The 27,426-nt window shown below is 35.6% G+C and overlaps 1 protein-coding gene across 1 annotated transcript in view; it reads right to left on the bottom strand.

Annotated features, from left to right (window-relative positions):
- Positions 1-27,426, bottom strand: part of Lonp2 (lon peptidase 2, peroxisomal) — a 94,973-nt gene that overhangs the window by 56,689 nt on the left and 10,858 nt on the right. Inside the window, exons 3-7 of the mRNA XM_027938989.2 lie at positions 16,899-17,030; positions 15,249-15,371; positions 11,479-11,642; positions 10,407-10,501; positions 5,314-5,572 (exon numbers count right to left, since the gene is read on the bottom strand). Of these exons, the coding sequence (XP_027794790.2) occupies positions 5,314-5,572; positions 10,407-10,501; positions 11,479-11,642; positions 15,249-15,371; positions 16,899-17,030 (773 nt within the window). The remainder of the gene's footprint in view (positions 1-5,313; positions 5,573-10,406; positions 10,502-11,478; positions 11,643-15,248; positions 15,372-16,898; positions 17,031-27,426) is intronic.

The following is a 27,426-nucleotide window of genomic DNA, read 5'->3' as shown; positions in this document are numbered from 1 at the left end:
ATATCCTCCTGAGAAACTACATAAGTAGGAAATAAATGAAAGTGGTAATCTTTTACAAACTATGACTTTTTAAAGGGCAAATATTAGGCGTGAACATACTTTATACAAACATCTGAAAATTTGTGCTCTATATGTGTAATAAGAATTGTAATACATTCTGCTGTCATGTATTTAAAAAAAAAATAATAAAATTGTACAATCAACATAAAAAGGGCAAATATTAGTCTTTTCTATATTTTATTTCTCAAAATATAGCAAATAAAAAAGCAACATAGCATAATAAAGTTTATACAAAGTATATCACTTCAATGACTTATTTTTAAACCTGAATATGATTACCTAGAAATTCTTCCTCCAGTTGAAGTAAAAACATTCATTTAAAAATATACACATTCTGTTAGAACATTACAATGGTATCCCATTAATATAGGCAATTTGTATGTTTTTATATACCAGTTAAAATAGAATGAAAAAGGCTTAAAAAATTTAAATGCATTTAAATATATAAACATAAAAGCAAAATTATTATTTTTTTCAAAAGAAAAATACATAAATTCATATTTTTCTTATTATTTCCTCAGGCTTAATAGATTTATCATGACTATTCAACTAGCATATAAGATATACAAAACCAAACTTTCTAAATAGTTCAAAAATATTAATTATAAGATCAGCATTTTTTATTTTCCAAAAGATAGTTTGGTTTATGCTTCAAAAAACAACTATGGAAAATTAAAATATCATCTATTTTACTGCCTTATGTAATCAATTATCTTAGTCTGATCATACTTAAATACTTCCAAATCTAACATAATCCAAAATATATATATGTATTCATATATATATACACACACACACATACACACATATACATACACACACACACATATATATACTCACATACACATATAAATATTTTTTTTTATTTTAGGGGATTGTGTGTGTGTGTGTATATATATATATATATATATATATATATATATAGAGAGAGAGAGAGAGAGAGAGAGAGAGAGAGAAAACGCACGCGCGAGCGAGAGAGTGCTCTGCCATACAGAGGTTAAACTTTTTATATATAGGCTCAGTATCCCTTATCTGAAGTGTTTCAGATTTTGAATCTTTTTGGATTTTGGACTACTTGCATATATATAACAAGATATCTAGGGAATAAGACCCAAATTCAAACATAAAATTAATTTATGTTTCACAAGTACTTTTTCATAGCCTAATGATAATTATACACATACACACTATATATATATATATATATATATATATATATATATATATATATATATATATATATATATATAAAATCCTCCCTTACTCATTACTGGGGGTTTAACCCAGGAGCACTCTATCACTGAGCTAAGTCCCCAGGTTGGCCTCAAACTTGTGATCCTACTGTTTTTGCCCACTAAGTGGCTGGGATTATAGGTATGCACCACTGCACCTGGCAAATTTTGTATAATACTTTTAGTGCACCTGCTTTTTGACTTAGACCCATCACATGATGTCAGGTGTGGAATTTTCCACTAGGGGCATCATATCAGTGCTCAAAAAGGTTTGGATATTGGAGCAGCTGAAAGGTTTCCAGATTCCAGATGCTCAGTGGATTTATGTTTTATCTCCATAGATGTATGTTAGAAATGCCAGAGGTATATATTGTTTAATCATCAAAGGAGCAAAATAGACAATACATGGCTAATTTAGAAAAAAGAAAGATCATTACTCATTTTAATTAATGGAGGAAATGTGGGTTGGGGCCTTAAAATAAACTTGTTTTAGAGAGGCAAAAAAGAGTTATATGCAAATACTTGGTTGTAAGGAGAATAGTAAGTAAATCATTATATGTCTGTTATACTATATTAAAAAATGTTAAACATTTGCTACTGAAGTTATTTTTTCCCTTTTAGAGTCTAATAATGAAACTGTTAACTTATAACTTCACCATTTTGGGTTGCATATGAAAATTTATCAACAAGGAAATCACAAGACTGTTTTTCTTCTCATCGTATTTAAAAATTAAGTCAATGATTCCCTACAATAATATACTTTCATTACCTAAACAAACAGCTGGTAAATTTCCTCCAAAGAGTTAATAGAAATAGGGATTGAGACATATCATAGCAATAGTATTTTTTTTAACCAACGAACAAAGAATGAAAACAAATTTCAACTTAAAAAAGTTATTTTATATTGAATTTCTGTGAACTGGTTTAAATTATTTAAGTGGAATATTTAAATATAAAAACTTCAGTTTAAAATCTGATAGATGGGAACATTAAAAAGCAGACAGAAAAAATGCAATGAAGATAAAACCAAATGTGAAATGTTGAGAAGATTGAAAAACTGTATGGGTTAATATGGAACTAAGCATTAGCCTATTTTTCCTTTTTAAGTTATTCAGAATAATACAAAGAAACACAATGGGCCAATGTTTAGTCAGGTCATTATTATTTTTCCAGTTTAATATTTAAATGTAAATGAAGCCTTTCCTTTTTTCCCCTTCTTCCACCTTATTATCACTTAAATATATATCTTCCATTGTTTTTAACATCCATTCCCTACTAGCACGTTCCTTTACATAAACAGGTACTTCTAGCAAATGGCTGGTGTTTCATGCATGGGAAAATAAGGACAGTGAGTGATAAAATCAGGAGAATAAGCAAGGAAGATGACATAAAGCAGCTCTGTTTCTCCTTGGCTATTTTAAGACTGTAGAACAGTGGTGCCTACTCAGAGGCTAAGGAAAAACAAAACTTTTCATGAACTCTAATTGTGAGCATGTGACCAGTACTCAAATGCCAAGACCTGGGTGTTTCCAAAATGCCTCAACTGTCACATGGAACTACATGTTCCCACAGACACCACCCATGGCTGTGCTATAATCCTCCACTGTTCTTTCTCCCCTGCTCCTAGTCACCTTCAATTCATTACTCTGACATGAATGCATACTCTTCCCTCACCCTCTTCATTCCTCAACAACCACACACTACTCTCCATGTGCCTTCAAATAGATTTTCAAATAAAATTTTTTCACCAGGCTTTAATAATTTAGCAGAGAGGTGAGTGATCATTTTTAATAGCACAAGGATAGGCTGTATAGTGTTTAATGAAACATCTGAACAGGGATGGTTAAGGAATAGTTTCCAAGAAGGTTAATCTAATATCAGGTTCAATGGAATGATTTGGCAATAATCATGATCTCTATGCAAGCCATACATTTCTAAACAGTTTATATTTACAAATATTTTAAGCAGTGGTGAACCTAACACAAGTTCCTTTTACAAAAGACTTAAAAAGTAAATTCTTATTTTCTTTAGATTTAGTATTACACACACAAAAATATACGTACTCGAAAAAATGAACACACTTAATATGTCAGTAAAGAGTTTAAAAGGAGATCTGTTTAAATCCAACAATTTTTATTCTTAAGAAGTGATGAGACCCATGACAGTATACATTCTCTACCACCAGGTAATAGACAAATACATTTTCACAATTCTGTCACATAAATTAAATAGTAATGCTGAAAATAGAATAAATATTTTAGAATGCAACGTAAAAATCCGCTTAAGGCTTATCAAAAATCATACCAAACTATATAAATCCAGACTTATTCCCTATGAATTTAGAATTAAAATAATAATGAGGCTAATTTTTAGTGATGCTTACTGTATATCATATACTGGGTGCCTTTCCAAACCCTTCAGAATAATCAATACAATTATAGAAAGAAATAAGAACAAATTACCTACATGTCAAATGCTTATTATACCACTTCCTCATAACATTAATGCCACAAACTGATTCTCTAAATCTCATCAAATACATATACAAAACTAAGCTACAGATAAGAAAAAAATAACTAAAACAATGTAAGGTATAAATCAAGTCACTTAAATCAGGAATACCTCCTGAAAGCTCTATAGTTAAAATCAGAAGATTGTGGCCCTAGATGCAGCTTTGGTCCAAGAGATGCCAATTTTGTTATGAAAGCAAACTACAGCCTCTAGTGGCACAAGCGAGAATAAGGAAGTCTAGGCAACAAAAATATCTTGACGTTTCCAGAAAGAAACTTCCTTTAAGTTATTCAGAATAATACAAAGAAACACAATGGGCCAATATTTAGTCAGGTCATTATAACCCAATCAATGACCCAAATCAATTCTCTGCTCTGATGTTCCCCCTCATTGCTTATTCATTAAAGTCTTGGATTGTTTCTTCTTTGATTGTAAGTGAACAAATAAGAGAATATAAAAGTAACATTTCTCAAAGAAAAGTTTTTGAAACAGTTTCCCATTCCCACCTAAGGTCAGAGATAACCTGTGAACAGGGAATTGGAAAATAAGATGTTAAGGCTGGTGTTGTAGCTCAGTGGTAGAGCTGTTGCCTTGTATGTGTGAGGCACTGGGTTCAATTCTCAGCACTGCATACAAATAAATAAAAATAAACGTTCATCAACAACTTAAAAACATATTTTTAAAAAATGTATCACATTAGCTGGGTGCGGTGGTACATGCCTGTAACCCCAGCAGCTCAGGAGGCTGAAAGCAGGAGGATGGCAAGTTCAAAGCCAGCCTCAGCAAAACTGAGGTGCTAAGCAACTCAGTGAGACCTTGTCTCTAAATAAAATACAAAATAGGGCTGGGAATGTGGCTCAGTGGTCAAGTTGCCCCTGAGTTCAATTCCTGGTACTCTCCCCGCAGAAAAAAGCATCTTTTTTTAAAAATAAGCAGTTCATGGCTTCTATATTTTTAATGTTCTACATTTAAGATATACATATATACACACATACAAGGATAAGCCTTAATAGTTATGCTAATCTTTCTTTATTATTGGTATTTATAATACAAATCAGCTTTCATAAAGGAGGTTAAACTGCAAGCAGAAGAAATTTGCTACCCAAGATTCCTCTTTTTCATATCTGCCCTAACTATTACAGTTGTTTTTCTAAACTCTAAACATTTATGGGTCATTATTTATGTAATATAACTGGGCCAAAATGAATGCAAAGACATTATAATATCCAATCATAAAGTAATTTATAATCACATTCAAATGAGATTTCAGAAAAGCTGAGGCATACAATAGCTACCCACTGTCATACAAATATCAAGGTTAATGTAGGTATTCCATTATGATGAGAGGCTCTAGGCTAGCATATAAGTCTTGTAAATGTCCTTTCCATTCAAGATACTACAAATAGTCCCTGAAGAAACAGAGACATAATATTGTGCCTCAGTGTTTTAGAGGCTCTAGTCAACAAAATGAGAACTAGAACTGGAGATTAGGCTGGGAGATACATTTTACCTGTGTCCTCGAATGTCAGACTGATCACATACTCCTCCAAGCGCAATCCTGTGGAACTCTCGACCTAAAGTCTTGGCCACTGATCTTCCCACACTTGTTTTACCAACTCCAGGAGGGCCAACAAAGCACAGAATAGGGCCCTTCAGGTTGTTTTTCAGCTGCCTGACAGCCAAGTATTCCAGAACTCTTTTCTTCAATTTTTCCATGGCATAGTGGTCATTATCCAGAAGAATTCGGGCTGCCCGAATGTCCAGGCGGTCTGTCAAAAAACCCAACAGAAATAATTTGAACAGGTCAAACTTTTTCAAGCTTGGCAAGAGCCAATTTTTTTTTTTTGGAAAAAAAGATGTGGTAAGAACAAACTTGGATCCTATACTTGGTTTAGTTTTTCTGCTTAAGATTTGGTGTCTCCAGAGATAGTGGGTACTTTCTACAGTGACAAGCCAGATCAATGTTTATAGCAGCTCAATTCACAATAGCTAAATTTATGGAACCAACCTAGGTGCTCTTCAACAAATGAGTGGATAAAGAAAATGTGGCATATATACACAATGGCATATTACTCAGCCATAAAGAAGAATAAAATTATGGCATTTGCTGGCAAATGAGTGGAAATGGAGACTATCATGCTAAGTGAATAAGCCAGTCGCCAAAAACCAAAGGTTGAATACTCTGATATGTGGATGCTAACACAATAAGATGGGGGGGGGATATAAATTCATTGGATTAGACAAAGGGGAATAAAGGGAAGGGAGGAAGAATAGGAATAGAAAAGACAGTAGAATGAACTGGATGTACTTTTCTATGTTCTATATGAATACATGACAAGTGTAACTCAACATCATGTACAACCGCAAGAATGGAATCCTACTTAGAATAAGGTACTGCATGTATTTACAATATGTCAAAATACACTCTACTGTCATATATATCTAAAAAGAACAAATAAACCACTATGCTCACTTTATTTGGAATGATTTTCTAGATACACACTATTTTCATGCAGACATAATTTGCATTTTACTCTATTTATGCTGGCATTTGTTCCTTTGATGGGAACAAATGTGTCCATCCCAGAAAATCTGAAGAAATCAATAAAAGAAGAAAACAGTAACCCATAATCTCATATCCCCCAAAGATCATCATTACCTTCTTTTTGGTATGTTATTCTAGGCTGTGTGAATGTGTACTTACATATCTATTTCTCAAAATGGGAATGTATAACGCTTTCTATAATTTTTTTCATTTACTCTTCTACAGCCACTTTCAGTCACATGTATTTTTCTAATATGTTATGACTACTTAATATTGCATTAAATAATTATCCATATTCATTTAACTAATTCTCTATGCTGAGCATCTAGGTTATTTACAAATCCTTGGTTATAAAGAAAACACTGTGCATTCTTGTAACTAATCTTTATATATAGCTATAATTATTTCCTTCAGCTAATCTTCTATAAATGGAAGTGCTAGGTTAAAAAAAAATCATTGTAAAGAATCCCCTAATTGCCATCCAGAAAAACTGTATTCATTAAAGTATTATAAGAAGCATTTGAATTAGGCTTTGTTTCCAGAGTAAAGCTTTCATCAGGTTTACTAACATGCTTTTAGCATATAAAACACTCATAAATTAAACACCAGGCCATGGAAGCCAAAATAAATTCACCAGTCAGGTGGTTGTTAGTGCATATTATTATACAGTGACATATTCATACTGACAGTGAAAGAAGAAGAGTGGAGAAAAGAAACATACAAACCTACTCTTTCAATTAGCTATTTGGAATTTTTTGTATACTTTTCTTAATGGAAAAAAAAATGGCCTTAAGTGTAGTTTGGTTCCCAAGATAGTCCATAAAAACCTGGCTAAGCAGTAATATATGTAATTTAGTTACACTATTGATTATAGTCAGAATTGAGGTCTAAGTGGAAGGCCAGGGAAATTGGATTCTGTGATGGCAAGACTCTCAGGAATGCTGGGTTCCAGGCAGAGAGCCAAAAATGTGTTTTATAATGACAGGATATACCAAACTTCTGGGGTTTTCTTCAAAATCCAGGGAACTGCTGGGAGCGGTGGCACAAACCTATAATCCCAGTGGTTCAGGAGGCTGAGGCAGGAGGATTGCAAGTTCAAAGCCAGCCTCAGCAACAGTGAGGCCCTAAGCAACTTAGTGAGACCCTGACTTTAAATAAAATAGGGTTGGGAATGTGGCTCAGTGACTGAGTGCCCCTGAGTTCAATCCCCAGTACATGCCCCCCGAAAAAAAAAAGAAACAAATGATCATAAGAGACTACTATGAACAAGGGTACATCAGCAAACTGAATAACTTAGAATTAATTCCTAGATACATGCAACCTTCCAAGACTGAATCAAGAAACAGAAATCCAAAAACAGAGAGAGAACTGGTAATCAAAATCCTCCCCAAAAAGAAAGCCCAGGACCAAATGTTTTTAGTGAATTTTGCCAAACATTTAAAGAACAATTAACACAAATCCTTCTCAAATTCTTTAAAAAACTGAAGAGAAAGGAATACTCCAAATATATTTTATGAGTCTAAAATTACCCCTAAACAAAAGCCACACAAAGATACGAAAAGAAAATTACAGGCCAATATCTCTGATAAACATGGATGCAAACATTTTCAACAAAATACAAGCAAATCAAATGCAGCAGCATATTAAGAGTCATACATCATGATCATGAAATTTATCACTGATATTGCAAGAACTATTCAACACACACAAATCAATAAATGTGACATAATAAGTTAACAGAATAAAGGATAAAAATCATACCATCATCTCAATAGATGCAGAAAAAACATTGACAAAATGCAACTTACAATTATAAAATACTGGTGAAAGAAATTAAACACAAGTAAATGGAGAGATAAGACCATGTTCATAGACTAGAAGAATATTGATAAAATGTCCATATTTCCCAAGGGAATCTACAAATCCTTTTGATAATCTCTATCAAAATTCTGATGCCATTTTTCACACACACACACACACATAAAAAAAAAAATCCTAAAATTCACATGTAATTACAAAAGATCCCAATGGCCAAAGCAATCTTGAGCAAGAAAAACAAAGCTGGAGGAATCATACCACCTGGATGTCAAGTTATATCTACAGTAATAAAAAAAAAAATGGTTCTGGCATAAAACAGACATACAGAACAGAAAAGAATAGCCCAGAAATAAATATACACATATGATCAGCTAATTTTCAATAAAGATGCCAAGAGTGCACAATAGGGCAAGGACAGTCTCTTCAAATAAATGCTGTTGGAAAAACTGGATATCACATGCAGAAGAATGAGATTAGGCTTTGATATTACACCACTCACAAAAATCAACTCAAAATGGATGAAAGACTTAAACATAAGACCTGAAATCATAAGATTCCTAGACAAAACCATGGAAAAAGCTCCTTGATATTGGTCTTGGTAATATTTTGGGATGTGACATCAAAAGTAAGGCAACAAGAGCAAAAAATAAATGAGTGAAATTACATCAAACTAAAAAGCTTCTTTAAACAAAGGAAACAATCAATAAAATGAGAAGGCTATACATAGAAGAAAATATTTGCAAACCATTTATCTGATAAGAGATTAATATCTAAAATATACAATGAACCACACAAATCAACAGCAAAAACCAAATAGCCTGAGTGAAAATGGGCAAAGGACCTCAACAGATCTTTCTCTAAAGAAGACATACAGATGCTCAAAAAATAAATGAAAAGGTGCTCAACATCACTCATCATCAAGAAAATGAAAATCAAAACCACAAAGGGCTGGGAAGTAGCTCAGTGGGAGAACACTTGCATAGAATGTGCAAGGCCTTGGGTTTGATCTTCAGCCCCCCAAAAACAAACAGAAACCCACAAGCTATTCCTTCATGCCTATTAGAATGGCTATTAAAAAAAAACTATAAAAAAATTCTAATAATTGGTGACAAGCATATGGAGAAAAGGGAATTCTACACGGTTAGTAGGAATGTAAATTAGTATAGCCATTATGAAAACAGTGTAGAGGTTCCTCAAAAGATCAAAAATAGAATTACCATATGATCTAGAAGTCCTACTTCTGTGTATATATCCAGAGGAATTGAAAGCAGAATCTGGAAGAGATAGCTACACTGCCATATTCACTGTAATGTGATTATTCACAATAGTCAAGATGTGAAAATCACCTCAACATCTACTGAAAGATTCTTGAATTTAAAAAGTGGTATATACATACAATATAGTATACAGCCTTAAAATATAAGGAAATCCTGTCACTTTTGACATCATGGATAAACCTACAAGAGATTATGATAAATGAAATAAGCCAGACACAGAAAGACAAATACTGTATAATTTCACTTATATGTGAAATTTAAAACAATCAAATTCATAGAAGCTAAGAGCAGCAGCAGTAAATGCCAGGGACTAAGTTCAGAGGAATGGTGAAGTGATGGTTAAAGGGTAGAAAGTCTCAATAATACAAGATAGGTTCTGGAGATATGCTATATAGCCTAGGGCATGTAGCTAACAATACTATTTTGTATTCTTAAAATTTGCTAAAAAGGGGCTGGGGATGTGACTCAAGTGGTAACCCGTTCCTTTGGCATGCGTGGGGCGCTGGGTTCCATCCTTAGCACCACATAAAAATAAAATAAAGATGTGTCCGCCGAAAACTGAAAAATAAATATTAAAAAATTTTCTCCTCTCTCTCTCAAAAAAAAAATTGCTAAAAAGGTGGATTTTATGCTCCATAATTTTAACATCACCCACCATCACCACATATACACAGAAAGAAATGTCAATTATAACAACATAATGAGCAGGAGGAAACTTTGAGTAGGATAGATATATTTATGGCTTTGATGATAGTGATGATTTCATGGATTAGTCTTATCCTAAAACTCATCAGGATGTAAATACCAGCTTTTACATGTCAATCATAACTCAATAAAATAGTTTCAAAAATGAAAAGTAACTAATTTATTAGTAAGACAGTCAATGGGCAACATTTGAAGTGAGAATTTACATGAGCTGAGTGATGATTAGGATGTAAACAAGGTGTTATTTTGTTGGCTCACCAGTTGTACTTTTGTTCCAAGGAAGTTCTACCATAAGTTCCAAATAATTTCTAGTCAGAGCATATTCTGGCATTGATTGAGGCATTTTTTTGAGTCTATGGGGAAAGAATACATATAAAACATATTTAATATTCAAGAATATAAAATAATACCAATACAGAGAAATCAACATGTCTCCCATCCTAGGTGAGATGTATCATGAATATTTAAACAAGTCTAAAAAAGTTTTTAATGTTAATATAAATTTTATTTTGTTTCATAATATAAAAGAAAAAAATGGTGTTCTATTTAACTCTGAGGTTATCCATAAAATATAACCCACCACGGGGATGGGGTTGTGGCTCAACATTAGTGCACTCACATTGCATGTGTGAGGCACTGGGTTCGATCCTCAGTAGCACATAAAAATAAATAAATAAAACAAAGGTATTGTGTCCAACTACAACTAAAAAATAAATACAAATAAATATATATATAATCTATTTTGTCATCAAGGTTTCCCTGTACTTTGTGTTGCACAAAGAGAAACTGACAGTTTCTACTTTCTGAAGATTACAATCTAAGAAGAAACAGTGACAAGTAAGAACACAATGATAACTGAACAAATACTACATTTGAACAAAGAAGTATGGTCCTTTCTTTTAGACAAGGAAAAGGCAGCCTCAATAGTTACAATGTCTGACAGCCAAAGCAGAAGTGAAAGATGTCTATCACTTTTTGGTATGATAAAAATATTAATGAAAGTGGTGTTAATTCATGAGTATTAAGAATGTTTTAAGAATTATATTCTGCTGAGGAATGATGAAAGAGGGGAAGTCTTCCAAAGATCAAAGGCATAAGCCACGAATTAGGAAAGTCATGAAAGATAAAAGTTGGCAATGGAAAGATAAAATGAATAGGGTGATCTATGAGTATATTAAGAATAAGAAAAAGAGAAAGAGCAGAGAATATAAAACAAATGATTCAGATTTCAGTTTGTGATCCAAAGCAGCAGAATCAAGTTTCAAAATTGTTACTTTTACATAATAAACAAAAAGAAAATACTAGTGAATTAATGCCTTCAATAATTTACCTTTTTATCTCTTTGACACAGACTTTATGGGCCTGCTCTGGCATACTGGATGTTCGTATTTTTTTCTCTAACATGACAATATCATCATTATCTTCATCCTCGTCCTCATCTTCTAAAGTACCTGGGATGTGTGTGAGTCTTCTAATAGGGCGTATAGCTATAACCTAAGTAGGCAGTAGAAGAAAACTGTATGTCAAAATAATTTAGAAACGAAGTACACAGCTAAAGGTAAGTATAGGATTGATACTGAATAAACACATTTATGGCCACAGCCTATATCTTGAGGAACTAAATTTCTGAACAATTAAGAAGCAGATGTAGCAGAATTTTAAAAGTAAACTAACATAAAGTGGATGTGATTCTTTTGGAACTGCCTACTTGAAATACTTAAAACACCTATGAATCACCTTTCCTTGAACTACTATTGCAGCTACTATTTTCTTCGTCTTCATTATTACTTACATTTGGTGGCTTCATTATTACTTACATTTTTACTTCATTATTACTTACATTTTTCCTCCTCCTACATTACAAAATCTGTCATCTTTAACCTTTCCACCCCTGGCTCTATTATCACTGTCTTCAACACAGAAAAATCTTCCTCCTTTCAAAATAATGTAGCTCACTGATGGGCCCCTTCCAGTTAACCATCACACTATATACTTCCTTTCCTGTGATGTTCTACATCTCCAACAAGTGGCTATAACTACCATGTCCCCTTTCTCACCAATTACAGGTCATCAGTAAGCCTTTGGCTTCTGTCCTGTGGTGCTGAAACTGTTCTTTCAATAATCATGTTCTTTCAATAATCTTCTAATAATCATGTCCCAGGCCAAGTCAAATGTTCATTGTTTATGTTCTCTTCATGATCTTTCTACCATATTTTAAAAGTACTTTCTGTTTTTTTTTAAATTCTCAATTCATTAATATTATGAATCAACTCCAACCATTACTAGAACAAAATGAGATACTGGTATTTAATTTAAAATCCTCCAAAATTAAAATTTTTACCTGTGAAATTATCTATTTCATACATTCAAATATTAAAAATTTAAAACATATAGTAGTAAATAAAATGTAATTTTATAAAAACATATTAAATATATACTTTTATTCTCATATAAGTCATTAACAAATAAAATTAATATTTTGTAAATAAAATATTTTAAATTACAAAAAAAAGTGAATTTTTTAAGTGAGATTTTTTAAAAATACATTAATGATTTCATTGTTGAGACAAAAGCACTTTTTGATGCAATTTCCCCTTAGAAAATAGCACTTTTCGTGTTGGTAGGGATGTGGGGAAAAAGGTAAACTCATACATTGCTGGTGGGACTGCAAATTGGTGCAGTCAATATGAAAAGCAGTATGGAGATTTCTTGGAAAATTGAGAATGGAACCACCATTTGACCCAGCTATCCCTCTCCTCGGTCTATACCCAAAGGACCTAAAAACAGCATACTACAGGACACAGCCACATCAATGTTTATAGCAGCACAATTCACAATAGCTAAACTGTGGAACCAACCTAGATAACCTTCAATAGATGCATGGATTAAAATGTGGCATATATACACAATGGAATATTAGTCAGCAATAGAAGAGAATAAATTCATGGCATTTGCAGGTAAATGGATGGAGTTAGAGAAGATAATGCTAAGTGAAGTTAGCCAATCCCCAAAAAACAAATGCCGAATGTTTTCTTTGATATAAGGAGGCTGATTCATAGTGAGATAGGGAACATGGGAGGAATAGACGAACTATAGATAGGGAAGAGAGGTTGAAGGGGAAAGGAGGCGCACGAAGATATAAATGATGGTGGAATGTGATGATCATGATTATCCAAAGTATAGGTATGAAGACACGAATTGGTGTGAATATACTTTGTATACAACCAGAGATATGAAAAATTGTGCTCTATATGTGTAATAAGAATTGTAATGCATTACAGTGTCATATACAAATAAAAACTTTTAAAAAATTTAAAAAAGAAAATAGCATTTTTCAATTCTTAAGGATAAAAAAGGGAGATGGTTTAGGCTAATTATAAATATTGTCTTCTGATTCCTACAGTTTGAAGTAATCATCACCTATGTCATCATTTTCTAGAACACTTCTGGAACAACTTTCTTTTTAAGTGCCTTTTAAGTGGTAAAACCTTTACTGATAAAAAATCCACTGCAGAGTATTACATGGGTTAGACTTTCTGCACAAAATGAATAAGTGATTCACTGATAGGATCTTAAGCCAGAACTAATTCAGATTTCTGACATTTGCTTTGAGCAGCATGGTGTCCTGAAATACTAAACACCACGTGGTGCTCACACCTCTCCTCAGCTGACGACTACTGCTTCTTTAATCCCACCTTGGGAGTTCTTCACATCTGCTCTTCTCTACAATGTATTCTCTTTGATGAAGGAGCAACACTACAGTGCTGGTGACCATCAAATCTCTAACATTATTCTAACCTTTCACGTCAGAGTTCTGGATATCCAACTGCTTTCAGGGAACTGCCATTTTCACATTTGGTCCACATCAAATATATCTTCCTCATCTTAACTCTGCCCAGACATAAAAATAGTAAACTCTATAGCTCAAGGTAGACTTCGAATAATACCCCACTATAAAAACCTAATGGATACATGATAATGGAAAGGAAAGAAATATTTAATTGGTAGTGTTGAGCCAAATAAAAGTTACTCATTGAGGGAAGTACAACTGCTATCTTCAGTTCATTAACAGGGCAAAATTACTAACATGAGTTAAAGAGTTAAGTGCTTTTTTAAAAATCCAATAAAAGTACATGTATGAAGACTTGAATTGGGTGTCAACATACTTTATATAAAAACTAGATACAAAAATTGTGGTATATATGTGTATTAAGAATTGTAATAAAAAACAACAACAAAGTACATGTATAAAGGCATAAATTGGTGGAACATACTTTATATAAAGAGATATGGAAAATTGTGCCCTATATGTGTAATAAGAATTATAATGTTTTCCACTGCCGACATGTAGTTAAAAAAAATTTGAAAGAATTATTACTTTAAAAAAAAGAAAATGAAAAGGAGTGGATATTTATAAAGCTACTAGAGGACAAAGGACTCAATAGAGAAGACAACAAAAAAGTTTAACTAAGTGAAAATTAAGACTTTTATAAATTAAAAACAAGTCAGCACAATTATAGCACAACATACAGTTCTTTTAGTAAACACTTTTTGTATTATGTTCTTAATACCATATGTAATAAGAAAACACTATACTCAAAAGACACTCATCATATGTATTTGCTAACTTCTAAAATATGGAAAACAATGGAAGTAACACACACGTTTGACTAAAAGGTCAATGGCTCGGTAAATTGTCCCTTTGCATAAGTACTAAAACAAAAACAAAAAAATATGAGAAAATGCTTGTATGCTAAAAAAAAATTCAGGTATATAAAAGGACTAGAGGAAACACACCAAACTCTACATCAGAGATAATGAGCTTTTTTCTTCATTGTTCTTTCTTCTCCCCAAGTGTGCATGTTAGGTAATTACTCTACCACTAAGCTACATCCCCAGTCCCCTAACCCTCTTTTTTTGTTTCTTGTGACAGGGTCTTCCTCTATTGCCCAGACTAGCCTCCAACTCCTGGATTCAAGGGATCGTCCTTGTCTCAGAGACTACAGATGCACACCTGGCTTTCAAGTTTTTCTTTTTTTAAAAAGCTAACATTAAATTTCCACATAAAACCAAACAAAATAGAATAAAAGATATATTTACCCGCTTATCATCATCTTGCTTGGGTTTTCTGGTTTTCTGAAGCAATTTCAGACCTTCAATTTGCCTGACAAGCAATGGTATGGTCATCTTGAATCGCTCCTCTAGGCTAACAGCATCTAAAATCTAGAAAATGGGAGTCATTTAATAATACTTCTTTTTCTGAAACACATGCTCCAATACAGACAGTCAGTTATGACTTAGGTAGCTGAGCAAAAATCAAAACAAAACAAAATGGAATCCACCTGGTAGTGTGCTCTTATGGTCCTATCAAGGTGACATTAGGAGGCTGGGAGGGTCTTCTTGGGGTCAGCTCCATGGCCAGCTGTGTGGTCTCTGGCCTTATGCCCCCACCCAAGCCTGCACCTCTGAGCTCATAGGTTGTCACGACCATTTTCCAACTGTAGCCTCCTCTTCTTCCTCTACATTCTCTAAGGGGTTTTGTGATGGGGCCTGTCTGGCCCACCTCCAGGGTATGTTCACCCCACCAAAAACAAAAACATCCCTTACCCATTCCTATCAGTAATTAGAGCTGTTCCGTTACTAACACAGCCAAATTAACTACATTAATCAGCCAGGCTATTTGACATGAATATGAGAATCCTAAAAAAAAAGATACAAACAAAAAAATCTTGGTTTTTCATTTAAAAATGGAGCCATATTCTAAGATCAAGAACCAAACGCATGTTCAATGTCAACTTTTTCTGGGAATTATTCTCTTAGACAAGAATGTGTTTACATTTTAGACCTCAAAAAATTCTAGGTTCAAAATATTAAATTTTTACACACAAGAGAATAGTGGCATTCTTAACCAACTACACAATGATCTACTGAAATAGCAGCCACTCTCCAGTCCCTCAGGACAACATGCTTGCTAATTCCTACAGTCAAGTGACTCCTCAGTAATCCTGAACTTTCCTGCTCCCACCTAGCACTCTGTGTCTACCATCAACCAGTTTTTATTAGTTGTACTTGCTATTATAATTATTGCATTTTGTACTAAGTAAAGTTAATAAAAGAAAGAGTGTTCAATAAAAAATAACAAGTGTTCCAAGAATATTCAATAAAACAGACTATTAAAAAAACTAGCAACAATATTCTAAAATATAATAAAAATACTCTAAATACAGTAAAAAATACTTTAAATACATAAAAAAGTGTGCAAGGAAAACTCAAGAGTTTTATAGCTTGAGGATTAAATCATGCAAATCTAGAATTCTACACTTAGATTATTTTTCGAGTATCTTCAAAACTCATTTTAAAGAAATAGTAACTGAATATCAAAGATAATACATCCTATGAGTGATTTATATAAGAAAAATCAAGATGTATTCTAATATAACAGGTCCATACAGTGAGAAAGTCTCCACATATTTAGAAAATAATATGGCAAAGCATTTTTACATATTTTATAATAAATGTTTACTTTTTAAATAATTCTTTGCTTTAAGCAACTTCTTCCACACTTTGTGCAATTGTTTAAAAATATAAAACAACGACTTTTGAAAGTCAATTTAAGTACAAAAGCATTTTAACTACTTTCTTGAGTCACCAGTATCTCTTTCTTGAAGACGAAAATGTAACTACTCATAATCTAGATTCAAATGAAGAGCAACATTGCAACCTGGCATTCAAGAAGGAAACACCCCATACCTGAAGTTTCTCTTTGTTGCTTGTTCGGATAATTGAAGTGAGAATGTCTGGCAAAGCTTCCCTTGGAAGACTATCTAAAAGACGTCTCAATTTAGCAACTGCAGGGACAGACATATCCAACATTTCAACCAACTAGAAGGGACAGAAAAGAAGTCTTTTAATGAAATCTGGCATTATTTGTGAATTAAAAAAAAATCAGACTTTCATAAAGTTTTAATGTTTAGGCCTCACTTTTCTTTGTGAAACAATGATTGATTAACACAGGACAGGGCATTTCACAGATCTCAGAGGAAAAGAATGCCACACACTCAAAATGAAAAGCAAAAACGGCTCAAAAGCAAGAGGGATGCAAAAGTTCCTTCTGGGCAAAAGCTTAATATTAATGTTTAAAAGGGGCTCTGTGAATGTGTGCTATGATTTTATTTTTTACTTTATCTTGGAGAAAATTCAAATTTATAACAAAATTGCAAGAATGGTACAATGAACTCCTATATATCCTTCTCTTGGATTCACCAATTCATAGCATTTTGTGGCATTCTCTTTGCACACACTCACATACAATTATTATTACTAAACATCTACAAATAAGTTGCAGACATCATGGACCTTTGTTTTTTCGTTTTTGTTTTTTTTTTTGTTGTTGTTGTGTTGTTGTTTGTTTGTTTGTTTGATACTGGGGATTAAACCAAGGGGTGCTTTCTCACTGAGTTATATCCACAGCCTTTTTATTTTATGACAGGGTCTCACTAAGTTGCTGAGGTTGGCCTTAAACTTCCACATTTTTTTATCAGGGCATTATAGTTGTACAGAATGGTGGGATTTGTTGTTACATATTTGTACATATACATAATATAATAGTATAATTTGGTTAATATCCCTCCCCAGCACTTCCCCCCTTCCTTCCTTCCTTCCCATCCCTTTATTCCTTCCCTCCACTGATTTCCCTTTGACTTTTAGGAGATCACCCCCACCTTTGTTTTCCTTTTCTTCTCTCTAGTTTCCACGTATGAGAGAAAACCTTACCTTAGGAGTTTGACCTATTTCGCTTAACATGATGGTTTCTAGTTCCATTCATTTTCCTGCCATAATTTCATTTTTCTATATGGATGAATAAAATTCCTTTATATATATGTATCGGCCATAATGATTTTTAACATAACATTTGGATAAACTAGAATTTGATCATGGACTGAATGATTTTTAGGGGAAAAAGAAAGCTTCCACTATATGACCTTGAATTAAGCTCAGGACAAGGTTTTCTGTGATAGTTTTTAGCAGTACTGACAAAGATTCCCCTTCTTTTCTGGGCACATGTAGGCCTCTTCTTTCTCATCTCCTTTAAACATAGATATGGCTATAAGTCTTAGGTGGGTCCTTGAAAACGTGAGGGATGCAAAAGTTCCTTGGGGAAGAAGCATTACAAGCCATCAAGGGATTAGACACATTTCCTTTTTCTGCATCAGCAATAAGGGAAGTGTGTTGAGATGAAATGTCTAATCTACCTCCATCCCTAAGTAACTCCAACAGGGGGATTGCCATGCCTACTAGTTTTAGGCATGAAGCTTAAGGAAGAAATACACCTTATGCTTTGTGACTGACATTTTGGAATTCACATAGCAAAACTTAGTTCATACTGACTAATTCACAATGAACTAATTCACAAACACTTAGTCAACTCTAGTAAGATTTCATAGTCTAGTAGTAATCAAACAACCCTGAAAACACTGTAATTTAGGGAACTGTCCATTATGGCCTAGAATCAATGTAATGAAAGTATAATTATGATGAAGCTATTTAGGCAGAAAAAGTAGATAATAAAATCTGAAACCTATGCTCCTAGAAATACATCCTAAGAAAATAAAACAGTGAAAACCCATTTCCTAATTTTTACTGAGTAGAAATTATTTGCCAGATACAATATGCTACTTAGAATAGGACAGTTAAAGCTGCTCAGAATAGGTCAGCCAAAGAAGAGGGGAATTCAAATCTGGTAAGGCAAACCAATATACAAGATACATTTCAATATAATATGATAAGCATTATATTAAAAGATATGTATGATATGTAAGATATGTATGACTGATATGTATGTATGACTGAGAAGTCACAGAGAAAGGAACACTAGTAGCCTACAGGAATTGAGAAAGCATAAATCAGGACAACTCACAGCAGAGGAAAAAAAGGTAAAATTACAGAAAAATGAAATAATAGGAGGTGAGGTTTCTTGATATTCAGTGTGGCTAAAACTATGGGACTAAATGGAGTAACCAGAGTTAAGGCAAGATAGATGGGCCTAAGACAAATCGAAAAGTGCCTTAACATTATACCAAGAAATTTAAACTTCACCAATGGCCATTAAAGTCTTGCTCAAGGAAAAGGCAGGCGCCAAACTAATTTTGCTTTTGTTTGCTCTGTTTGAAGAAACAAAAGATCAGTGAGCAGGATAAGTTAAACATGAGGAAAAAAGTGAGGAAGCTCAAAGATAGTGGATCAGACAAATCCATAATATGATGGGAGCTCCCCAAGACTGAATTAAAATAGCAATTCTGCAGCTGGAAACAGATATAGGAACTTGGAAAATGCCAGTAGACAAGCCAGTCTTCACCAGAGATAGCAAACAGGTGAAAACCAAAACTATCCGTTTCTAGAACAGAAAGAGAACTAATGAAAGCAACACATGACAGGAGGGTCTGTTGAGTGGTGGCTCAGTGGGGGAGGGGAAACTTCCTTCCAAAGGGATGAAAAAATTTCTCCCATCAAGTTCAAGAAAAGCAGATGCCAATGTCCAGCACAGTCACATTCTGAGCAGAAAATAAGCTTAAAAATAGGTGAACTTGCATGGAGTAAAGCCCCCAGCACATCTTCCTACTTTTCTAATCCAGTGGAGATGGTTAAAAGGGGGAAGCCACAACAGTTCAAAAAGAATTGCTTGAACTTTTCAAGTTTCAAACCAAAATCCCTGAAGTTGGTCTTCAATTTCATATTGAACTCTAATTTTTCCCTTTTCTTTATTTCTCTCCCCCACCCCCAACTGTTTCCTTGGTACAATTGTTTCTGAATACCCATGACCAATGAGCCACTTAGGCTCTAATTTTCACTAGACTGGTGAGCGCCTATGCTGCAACTCAGTCTGGGCATAGAGAAGAGATGACAACACAAACTGGCAAAAACTCAGGACCACTACAGCTCCAGCCATGCAGAGGAGAGAAAAACAAAGAAAGGGCATGTAAATCTGAAACTGATGGTATGAGCTCTGGGAGAAGCAACATGGTTAACATGAGAGGGTGCAGGAGTCTGAGGGGACTGAGATTAATCACAGTCAGAGAGAGAGTGGTGAACACCTCCTTCAAGTCCAGAAGGGACTGGGGATAGGCGGATCATCCCACACACAGAGCTTCCCCCCAGCTCCCATACAGAGAGATGTGGAGAGCCATTCTCACGCGTGACTGGGCGACTCCCGGTTTGGGTCTGAGGCTTCTGGCTGTGTCGGAACTTTCCCGGCCCTCTCCTGATGAGAGAACCCGTCAGTGTGGGGGTGTGACTGACCACTGACCCCGGGGGCCCAATCACTGACCCTGACCTTGGAGTGCGGCCCCTCCTCAACCTTCATTGGATGGAATTTTCCCCTGAATTTCTTGTTCCCCAATAAAAGGCTACTCCCTGGCGTGCTCGCTCGCTCTCTCTCCTGCTAGCCCTGAGTAATCCTTGCTGCCCTACGGGTGGTTTGAGGTTGGAGCCAGAGAGGGGAGCCGTCTCGGACCTGGTCATAGAAAAAGGTAACTGAGTCTGTGTGTTTTATTTTGATCTCTGCTAGCTAACTTTTATGCCAAGAACCTCATTAATGAAACCAATGCGCAGGCCGCATGGTGGAGAGAGACTCTAAAATAAGACACAACAAAGGCAGACAGGAAAGGAAAGGGTAGAGATCAGCATAGAGACTTTCCTAACAAGTTCCACTGGTCTGGGTTAGAGCTGGGAATAAGCACCAGGATACCCGCCCCTCAGAAGCTTCCTCTTAGGAGAGTCTAAAATCAAAGCCCTAGAAAGAAAGACCTCCATTTCAAAAATCTCAATGAGGAAAAAAAACTTTTTCTATAGGACAAATATTGTATCAACTGCTTGATAATTCCTAGTGTCTCCCCACATTTTGTATTTTGTCAACATTACAACTAATTTTTATATATTTTGTCAACTGGATCCTTTCTTGATACCTCTTTTCTTCTCTCCCATCTCATTCCCTTGTATTCTCCTTTGTCCTTACTTATTTTAACTTCTGACTTCCTGCTCTCCTCTACCCATTTTTCTTTGTTTTCATTTTTTTGCTCTATTTTAAAAATTTTCTTATTTTTTCTTCCAATGCTACTTAATATACTATCATTAATGCTTATTCTTCTCAGCCTATTCTAAATCAATTTCTCACCCATATTCCTCAAAAAAGTTATAGTAATAAACAGTAATAATAGATTATATAGTATATGTTGATATATGGTTTGCTCTTAAATTACTATTGCTACTAGAGGTTGTTCTTTCCTTTCAAAGAGGTACTGGTGGTTGAAATTAACACTTTGATTACACTGATCAGATGTGCTGAAGCTAAGATATATCCCCAGCCCAGGGATTATTATTAAGAAATAACTACTCACTAAAGAACCCTAACATAAAATAGGAAGAGGAATTCATCTCAACAGATGTGCAAAAACAGGATCTCAGATAACATGAGGGAACAGGCCAACAAGACACCTCCAAAAATCTATAACCCCTCAATAACTGAATCCACAGACTCTAATGTGGATGAAATCACAGACAAAGAATTTTAAAAGTTGATGGTTAAAATGGTCAATAAACTAAAAGATCTAAGGAATGGACTAAGAGAAAACACAGAAAGTAAAGGAGAAGAGGTGTCAAGAAAAGATCCAGGGCTGGGGTGATAGCTCAGTGGCAGAGCACTTGCCTAGTACATGTGAGGCACTGGATTTGATCCTCAGCACCATTTAAAAATAAAAACAAATAAAATAAGGGCATATTGTCCATCTACAACTACAAAAAAATTTTAAAAAGAAAGGACCCAGTTGAAAAATACATAAAATTAGTTATAATTTTGACAAAAGACAATAAACAGATATTCTGAAAAAGAACCAAACAGAAATCCTGGAAATTAAAGACTCAATAAATCAAATAAAAAATTCAGTTAAAAATTTCACCAATAGGGGCTGGGGTTGTGGCTCAGTGGTAGAGTGCTCTCCTAGCATGCATGACGCATTGGGTTTGATCCTCAGCACCACATAAAAATAAAATAAAGATGTTGTGTCCACCTAAAACTAAAAAAATTTCACCAATAAATAGGATCACATAGAAGACATACGCACTGAACACAAACTATATATTTACTGGAAAACTCAGTCCACAATAAAGAAAGGAAAATAAGGAACTGAGATCAGAAGATGCAAGCAATCTGGGACAACAATAAGGGACCAAAACTAAGAATCATTGAAACTGAAGAGGGATCCAAGACACAAGCTAAGAGCATGGATAATTTCTTCAGTGAAATAATTTCAGAGAAATTTTTAAACCTGGGAATGATATGGGCACCCAGATACAGGAGACATTCATAGATAAAATCAAAAAAGAATCTCTCTATAACACATTATAATTAAAATATCGTTATATAATTCCATGTACTAATATATAACAACAAATCCCATTGTTATATACAATTATAATGCATCAATTAAAAAATGTGGAAAAAAGTGCCACACATAGAACAAGGAAAACATCAAGTCACATTTAGAGGTAAGTCAAACATAATTTCTAGTTAGAGATTCTAAAAGTCAGGAAGGTTTGGAAGGATGTACTCCAAGCCCTGATAGTAAACAAACAAACAAACAAAAAACTACCCCAACCAAGATTACTATATCCAGCAAAGCTACCCTTCAGAATTGAAGAAGAAATAAAGGTCTCCCAAAGTAAGAATATAATAAAAGAATTCATGACTACTAAGACAGAATTGAAGGAAAAAAAACCCGAAGTATTACTATACACAAAAGTTAAAAACAAACTTCAGTGCCCCCAAATGGATAAATCACATTAGAAAAGTAGCTAAACAAATGAGAATTAGAACTGAACTAAACATTAGAAATAAATCAAGATAGCAGGAAGTAATAAATGTCTCTCTATAGTAACACTGTAGATGGTCTTAACTCTTCAATTAAACAATATAGATTGGCAGAGACGCACTCAAATGTTGTGGCACATGCCTGTTCTCGAAGTAGCTCAGAAGGCTGAGGCAGGAGGATCATAAATTCAAAGCCAGCCTCAGCAACTTAGAGAGACTCTAAGCAACTTAGCAAGACCCTGTCTCAAAATAAAAAATAAAAAGGGCTAAGGATGTGGCTCCATAGTTAAGCACCATGGGGTTCAATCTTTAGTACCTCCCCCCACTCCCCCAAAAAGACCCAACTATATGTTATTTGCAAGAGACTCATCTTACAAGCAAAGACAGCCACAGGATAAAAGTAAAAGTACAGAAAAAGATATTCAATGCAAATAAAGACCAAAAGCAAGTAGAAGTAGCTATTCTCACATTCAACAAGGCAGATTTCATGTCAAAATTAATCGGAAGAGACAAAGAAGGTCACTTGGGAGGCACTCCCCAAATCATTCTATGAAGCCAGTAACACCCTGATACCAAAACTAGATAAGGACATATCACAGAAAGAAAACTATAGACCAATACCCCGATAAACATAGATGCAAAAACCTTTAAAAATATTAGTAATTCATATGAAAAATGTGTTACGAAGACAGTACATTATGACCAAGTTGGTTTCATTCCAGGGATGCAAGGATGGTTCAACATATGTAAATCAATAGATATAATTCATCACATAAACAGAATCAAGGACAAATAGACATGATCATCTCAAAAGATGCAGAAAAAGCCTTTGACAAAATATAACACCCAATTATGCAAAAAACAACAAAGAAATTAGGAATAGAAGGAACTTACCTTGACATCATAAAGGTTCTATATGAAAAACCCAAAGGTAAGATAATATCAAATAGGAAAAAATTGAAAGCATTTTGCCGCAGTCTGGCTGGGCACAATTCAGGAGCCACTTGTCAAAAGAAACTAACTTTATTTTTAGAACCACACACGCCAAACAAAACAGCTCCTCAGGAAAAAGCCTCAGAGCCCAACTGCCACCACCGGCTTCCCACAAGCCTCTCAACCTCCCCCACTCCTCCTGCTCTTGAGGCCGATTGGCTGGGTCACGTGGGCGGAGCCAAAAAAAGTCCCCCAATGAGCAGCTCCGTAGTCTGAAAGGGCGGGGAAACAGCCCAATGAGCATCACCGCAGAGGAGCCAATCAGCTAGAAGTTGCTGGGGCCACTGTGAGCCAATCATCAGCTGGCAGTCTGAAAGTTTGCTGGGGCCCCTTTGGCTGTGGCTCTCAACAGCATTTCCTTTGAAATCAGGAAGAAGACAGGGATTAATCAATACAGTACTTGAAAGTTTAGCCAAAGTGATAAGGCAAGAGAAGGAAATAAAAAGGATACAAATAGCAAAGGAAGAAGTTAAATTATCACTATTCGACAAATATATGATCCAACAAATATAAGAAAAAATGTTCAACATCTTTAGCAATCAGGGAAATACAAATCAAAATACACTGAGATTTCATCTTACTCCAGTTAGAATGCGAATCATTAAAAATACAAAAATTTAAAACTGGTGAGGGTACGGGGTAAAGGAACACTTATACTCTGTTAGTGGTATTAAAAACTAGTATAACTGTGGGGAGCCACTCTGAATGATTCATGTTTTCTATCCCAGAGTGGAGAGGCTCTGACCATCACTACATCTTGTAGTGACTTGGACAATGCCCTGGTCCCGGAAGTTTGAGGATGCTCTTCAGATGCAGATGTCACCCTACAGCCTTTGGGTCGAATTACACTCACATGTCCCTTGTAACTACGTCCCTTCTTATCTTTTTTGGATGAAATTTTCTAAGTAAGGTCCCCCCAATAAAAGCCAACTTCTGAATGTGCTCACGCGCACGTGCGCATGCCACATTCTCTCTCGCTTGCTCTCTCTCTCTCTCTCCATCCTCTCGTGACTATACCTTGCTCTCCCATTTGGGGAGCTTGAGGCTGAGAGCAGAGGAGCCATCCTGAAGCTTGTTTAAAGGTAAAGTGTGTGTCTGTGTTTTATTTGGTGTCCCTGGAAATTCACAGGAGCATTCTTAAGTTCAGCTGCCTCCGTGGGTCTGGAGCAGCAGGTGGTGCCCAGAAACAGGGACTGCTGGGGTGGGGGTGTGAATTTCCAGGTTGACTGAGAGAGAGCCCTATAGAAATTTAGTGAACCGTGATTCTTTGGGGATCACAGAGGAAGCAGACATTCAGACTAGGAACGTCAAAGAATTATCATGGGCAATTCCATGTCTTCAGATAAAGCAATGTATTGAACAATTTAGAGACAATAATCAACTAGAGAAGAAAACAAGTCAGAAGGGCCCAGCTAGCTCAGCTCCTGAAAACAGTTAGTGAGGTGTGCCCCTTTGTCAGCAAGACTCACGGGATTTACGTACTTGGGAGAAACTAGGTAGAAAATTATATAAAGGTTGCCTCTCTGCCAAGCTGTCTAAAAGTACAATAGAGAGTGTTCAGAAGGTCAGGACTGCTTTAGAAATGTGTCTTTTTGGTGATCTAGAACAGGACCAATGGTCCACCAAGGACCTGCTGAAAGGGCTTCAGAGAGCTGTTAGAAGTTTGGAGCAGGAGAAACGGCCCAAGACTGCTTCCAAGCGGTTCTCTCTTTCTGAGACAGGACTGAGGACGGAGTCAATTTTTGCTCAGTCTACAGCTCGAAAACACAGACAGGCAGCCTAGGGACAAAACCTGAAATCAAAAGTTTAGTCTCCACTGAGCGGGTCAGAACCAGGATCTTAGAGGAGCACCAAGGGGCATGTTCCAGAAAGGAAACTATCTCCCATCGGATTTCGGTGAGGCAGATTCAAACTGGAGAGGAACAAGATGGACAGAAAGATACAAATGAAAAAGAGTCACAATCTGAGGGGACTCAGTCAGAAGGTGAGGAAAACCTGGAGGAGGGTTTTACTAAATTACATCTAGCTGGCCCGGCACCCGCCATCTAAATTCGGCCACTCTCCCTGGGAGAATGGGGTTCAATAATTACTTTGAACCTGGCAGTCGCCATCCTTAAGTCCCTACAATGTGGCCTTAGAAGAGTGCAGGCGAGGGGAAGACATTACAGGTTTTCAGCTTTTTCCAGTCTTTGAGCAGATTAATGAACAAAATCAGCATGTACACATGCATGCTGCAGTTCCCTTTAAGACTCTAAAGGAGCTCAAAACTGCTTGCGGTACCTATGGTCCAAACTCACCCTTTGTGCAAAGCCTGCTTGATTTGTTATGCCACAAGCCTCGACCCCCCCAAAGACTGGATTTCAATGGCAAAGGCTTGCCTTTCCAAGGGTGATTATCTCCTTTGGAGATCTCACTGGACTGTTTATTGCACCAAACAGGCTGAGATCTATTGAGCTGTCAGGTAAAAGGGAATCAGGGAGAAACTTATGGGACATATTTTCCAGATCCACCTCAAGTACACTCAGCAGTGTGGACTGGAGAATCCATCCGGGTATTTACTAATGACTCATATACGATGGGAGGATTTATAGACATATTACTTCCAACCATGTGACTGGATTTAATTATTCTGGCTATAGCACCCAATTACCTTTGTGTTGGTCCCAGAATAAGCATACTGGCTGTCTAAAAGGGTCATTTGAGGAAAAGACAGCAATTGGGAGACCTAGACCAACTAATCGTACTATTACCGGAGACTCAAAACCTTAGATCAGATCAGTTATTAAAATGGGACTTTCTCATAACAAACCAGTCATCTCAGAATACTTCCAAGACTCTTCATAATCAAATAGATACCGATGAAAGGATTGAGACTAAGCTAAATGCCTTAGAGGCTACTGTCATAAATATGGTAATGAACTTCCGGCTTTGAAATTCAAGGAAAGACTTAAATGTCATGCTAACTATAAGTATGTGTGTGTTACTGCTGCAAATACAATGCCTCCCAGTGGGACTGGGAGAAGGTTAAAAACCATTTATTGGTGTGGGAGACCAACCTTGCACGTGACTTGAGTTAACTCCCCTGCTGGGCGATGTGTCCTCTGCTGCTAGACTGCCCTGCTCTTCTACGGTTCAAGTGACTGTCTTCATGCCTGGGCTGAGGCTTCCTACAGCCCCCTGGGTGGAGCTATGCTCACCTGTTCCTTTGTAATATAACCCCTTGCCCTGTTTAGGATAGAAAGTTCCATGGAAGTGCCTTGTGTGTGTCCCCTTCTCTTACTGTGCCCTTGGGTGTGGCCTACCTAGATGTCAGTCAACCTGCTGATAGTGGACATCGTGAAGATAGATTCAGCCCCCTGAAACCTGACCCCTTGCCTCATTTGAATAGCTTATCCTCAACAAAAGGGGTCAGCGAGTGCTCTT

Source organism: Marmota flaviventris, chromosome 18 (genome assembly GCF_047511675.1).
Source record: "Marmota flaviventris isolate mMarFla1 chromosome 18, mMarFla1.hap1, whole genome shotgun sequence".
Taxonomy (NCBI): Eukaryota; Metazoa; Chordata; class Mammalia; order Rodentia; family Sciuridae; genus Marmota; species Marmota flaviventris.
The sequence above is the reverse complement of the archived record's forward strand: the minus strand, read 5'-3'. Positions and strand labels throughout refer to the sequence as shown.